This window comes from Penaeus chinensis, chromosome 16 (genome assembly GCF_019202785.1).
Source record: "Penaeus chinensis breed Huanghai No. 1 chromosome 16, ASM1920278v2, whole genome shotgun sequence".
NCBI lineage: Eukaryota > Metazoa > Arthropoda > Malacostraca > Decapoda > Penaeidae > Penaeus > Penaeus chinensis.
Genome location: NC_061834.1, coordinates 20,982,096 through 20,986,904, shown reverse-complemented (window position 1 = coordinate 20,986,904; position 4,809 = coordinate 20,982,096). Strand labels below are relative to the sequence as shown.

The window sequence follows — 4,809 nt, the reverse complement described above, 5'->3', positions numbered from 1 at the left end:
AAAAATATTTTAGATAACATCTGAAGTTTATGTAATCAAAAATATTAAGATTAGATACGTATGAGATGTACATGAAAAGCTAAAATAGTGGAATACACGATTCGTCGTGACGTCATGTGACGTAGGTGCGCAGTGGCCGAGCAGTTGGTGTGAACAATGCGTGAGAACTTAGTAAACATTAGGTCACGGTCACGTGTGGACTTAACCGCGTCAACGCCGAGTGGACTTAGCCGCAGCGCGGCATTCACCGCGATTCGTTGTTTAACTGTAATCGGTGGGTTTCTGCAAATTAATTTTGATATCAGTCAATATTGTTTTTCATTGCCTACAACGCTATGATCTTAAATTTTCTCCTAGTCAGTGTGGTCCTTTTGTATACTTTAACCGAAAATAGTGCCGAGACACAATCAAAATCCAAAGGAACTACATTTTTCAAAAAAAAAAAAAAAAAAAAAAAAAATCTTACTTACTAGGGCATTGATAAAACTAGTATAGTTATCCCTATAACACTTCGTAGAAAACAAGTTTTACAATTTATCAAAGAAAATTGTATTTTTTTAACTTGGTAACTATTTCCAGCCATTCGGCCTTTAATGATAAAGTTAGTTATGATGATGAAAATGATGATGATGGTGGTGGTGATGAAGATGGTGGTGGAGATGATGATGATGATGGTGTTGATGATGAGGATGAGAATGAGGATGGTGGTGGTGGTTGTGGTGGTGATGATGGCGGGAGAGATAATGATGATGGTGGTGGTGGTGAGGTGGTGATGATGATAATGATGAAGTGATAATAATATACACACACACACACACACATATATATGTGTGTGTGTGTGTGTGTGTGTGTATGAATGGTAAAACACTCTTCCGTGTAGATACTATGGTAGAAAAACCCACAATGTAAAAACTAGATATACTGAAAAAGTCTCATTATCTCATTCTCATTAAATCTAGTTTTTGCATTGTTGTTTTTGCTACCATATATATATATGTGTGTGTGTGTGTGTGTATGTGTGTGTGTGTGTGTGTGTTTGTGTGTGTGTGTGTGTGTGTGTGTGTGTGTGTGTGTGTATGTGTGTGAGTGTGTGTGTATGTGTGTGTGTGTGTGTACATATACATATATATAAATATACATATATATATATATATATATATATATATATATATATATAATCACACACACACACGCCCAGCGAGAAAACTCCCTGCATCCGTGATGCCCATCGGGGTACGAGGACGTCGTGGCGGTCGAACCACTCCACACCGTACAACAGCAGGTCGCCGGGTCTCGTTCCGCTCGCCGTGCCATACACGAAGGCCTCATCCATGACCTGCAGCTCGATCACGGAACTGTTCATGACGACTGCATAACCCGAAGGACCCTCTTCCACAGGGTAAGACCCTGCCAAGGCGGCCATGCACAGGATGGCCGCGGCCGCCACAATGCCTGACTTCATGTTGACGGAATAGCGTCTTGAATCGCTCATTTGTCAAAATCTCAACAACACGAGAGGACAGTCTACTCTGAATTCGGTCCCAGTCGTATTCTCAAAACAGCTATGATTTCCGAGATCGAAGTCTGACGCAGGTGTTTCTCGGTTCGAAACTGCTCAGCAGTAAAGAGCTAATTTCTCTCTCGTGTTGATCAGACACAAGTAGTGAGTCTGACGCAGACGAGGTTCCAGATCACTTCAACTCCAACGTCCATTATTGTATAGTTTTACAGTTCCCATGTAATGCCTCCGACAAGAAGCGAACTGGTTCGCCTCATCCTCGGTTTGGCTGTAACATGCCAAAATCACGTCCAGTATCTGCTGCAGCATGTCGGCGAGATGAATTTGCACGCTTCGCAGTACTGATACGCGGTCTGCTTATCAGTTGTTTTGAGATTATGTTCTTATCTTTTCTTTTCTTTTCCATTTTTTTATGTTCGTGACTCGCAGAAATACACACATACATTTATGCTTCTAGACTTTTATTTATATATGCATGCTAGTACATGCCCAACAATGCACATACATTATTTTGTTCTTGCATATGTTTTATGTATGTTTATACGTACACATACATACGTACACATACACACATACATTATATATATACAAATATTTATGTATATACACAAATTTATATATATATATATATATATATATATATATATCGTCTTCGGAGAGCGTTCAGAGGGCAGTCTTTGACTCCTGAAGCCTCCGAAGCCAAACCCCGGCCTCCTCCGAAGTGACGAGCCAGATCAGCTTCAGCCAAAGGCTCGACTGAAGCTACGGCTTCGGGTTCAGGCCTGGCTTCAGCGTTTCTCCTCTCATGAAGCCTCTGCCATTCCCTGCAAAGTCCCTGTCGAAGCCTCCGCTGAAGCCTCCGGGGAAGCGTCCAGGATCAGCGCGAGGAAGCGGGTCGGCTCCTCCGCCCGCCACGAGGAGGTCGCCCCGCGCGTCAACAGCGACCTGAGTGAGGCGACGAAAGCTACAGTGTGAGTGATGACATTAGTATGAGGGTTAATGGTTATGGTAGCACTTGCCATCCTCCTGCTTTTGCACAGAGAGGAAACGAGAACCTCTCCCTCGGCCTGATGATACTCAGACGCCAGAAGCTATGGGCCACTGGCACTCTGAATTAATTGATAGAGGTGCCGAAGTCATTCTTCACATAATCAGACTCAGGCCGGGCCATATATATGGAAGGCCCGGGCGAAGCTAGACTTTGAAAATCTCACTCGTAAGTGTAATAATGATGATAATATTGATGAAAATTATAATATCAATAATAATGAAAATAATCATACTGATAAGCAACAGATCTGTGCCTATTGTCAATGAAAAAATGTATCTTTATTTATACATATATATATGTGTGTATACATATATATTAATATATTTATCTAATTATGTATTCATTCATGTCTGTTTCTCTGTATTCATAAATATATATATATATATATATATATATATATATATATATATATATATATATATATATATGAATACAGAGAAACAGACACACGGACTGAGAGAAAAGGGGAGGGGGAGTGATCACCATTTTGTTTCATGTGATAACGGAATCTCCACGTGGCTGATAAGCTGACCACACTGATATTGGCAGAAGAGGAAAGCAGTCTCTCTGACATGCCGCAGCCGATGCCGTACAAGATGGGGACAGGTGACGACCGAAACAACACACGTCGTGAACTGATTCGCATCTCGATTGCAGAATCATGGATTAAATTGCAACAGTTTGCATCAAATTCACACTGCTTTATAACACTGGATACCGGCGTTGTTGTTCAGAGCTGATCTTGAACCCTCATTCAAAGCAGACCCACTGAATCTGCTTTCTCAACGTAAGGACGGAATCGACAAATGCCCTCTCACTATATATATTTCGACTCAAAATCCCATAATCGACTGCAACATCGGACCAACATTGCTTCGGAAAAACACCTTGGACTTACCTCAGTGGAGATCACGCCTCTTAGACGGACAATTTCACCAAATGGCTACTCTTTTTGCGTCCAGAAGCTGTTCCATCGACATGAAGTCAGGCATTGTGGCGGCCGCGGCCATCCTGTGCATGGCCGCCTCGGCAGGGTCTTACCCCGTGGAAGAGGGTCCTTTGGGTCATGCAGTCGTCATGAACAGCTCCGCGATCGAGCTGCAGGTCATGGATGAGGCTTTTGTGTACTGCACGGTGAGCGGAACGAGGCCCGGCGACCTGCTGATGTACGGTGTGGAGTGGTTCGACCGCCACGACGTCCTCGTACCCCGATGGGCATCACGGATGCAGGGAGTTTTCTCGCTGGGCGTCGGGGCCTCCTTGCCTCACTCGTACCTCGTCTTCCACGAGTTCGGCAACCGCAGCGCCGGGAGATACACGTGCAAAGTAAGCTTCCTCGGAGCTGTCGTCTCGTCCGCCTCCGTCACCGTTCGCGAGGCTCCCAGCGCCTCGAAGGGCCGCCCGCTGAGGACGAAGGATCAACCAGCTCCGACAATAAAAGAATCTATACCAAATGGAAAATCCTGTCTAGAATGATAAGAATAAAAAATAAATTTCATACATGTTTTATACACGCATCCCTTACGTAGTCTGCTGACACGCATTTCCACCAATATGTCATGTGAATGTCATACATGTCAGTAAAGAGCAATCAGAGTCAATTCACTTCTGAAATTCACTTACCAAAATAGAGTCATGCTATCAATAGACACTTTTTTTTTTTTTGACTGATTATTATGGGAGAAAAAAATGGTTCGACTTTTATAATGAAAACTTTATGATATATATGCAACATAATTTTGTAAAATATAGTTTTGAATCTAATCCTTTTTGTTCTTCTCTATAATCGCCAAAAAATAGTTTATCAATAAAGAGAAGTAATGTGTAGAATCTTGACAAAGAGAAAGAAAAAAAGTACGAAAAGGCCAGTAACATAAATGATGCACACATATATCTCTATATATATATACATATGTATATACACGCAAACACGCACACACAGACACACAAATGTGTATACGTACATATGTATATTTATATATACATGTTTATACACACAAACATGCACACAGAACCACACAAATACACCTATACATGTATTTGTGTATATATGTGTGTGTGTGCACATATATATGTAGAGAGAGTGATGTATGTGTATGCAATATATCTACACACACATGCATGCATTCTTTCATTATTCGCAATTCGACCAAAGTTTCTCAGTCACTGGTAATAAGATCCGAAATTGTCTCGAATGCATGCATATGTGTAGACTTATTGCATACACAAACATCTCTCT

General features: G+C 41.8%; 1 protein-coding gene across 1 annotated transcript in view; it reads right to left on the bottom strand.

Annotated features, from left to right (window-relative positions):
* The window catches only part of LOC125033259 (betaine--homocysteine S-methyltransferase 1-like), a 17,626-nt gene extending 16,164 nt beyond the window's left edge, over nt 1–1,462 (bottom strand). The window contains exon 1 of the mRNA XM_047624641.1: nt 1,238–1,462. Coding sequence (XP_047480597.1) covers nt 1,238–1,462 — 225 coding nt within the window. The remainder of the gene's footprint in view (nt 1–1,237) is intronic.
* Between the last annotated feature and the right edge of the window lie 3,347 nt (nt 1,463–4,809).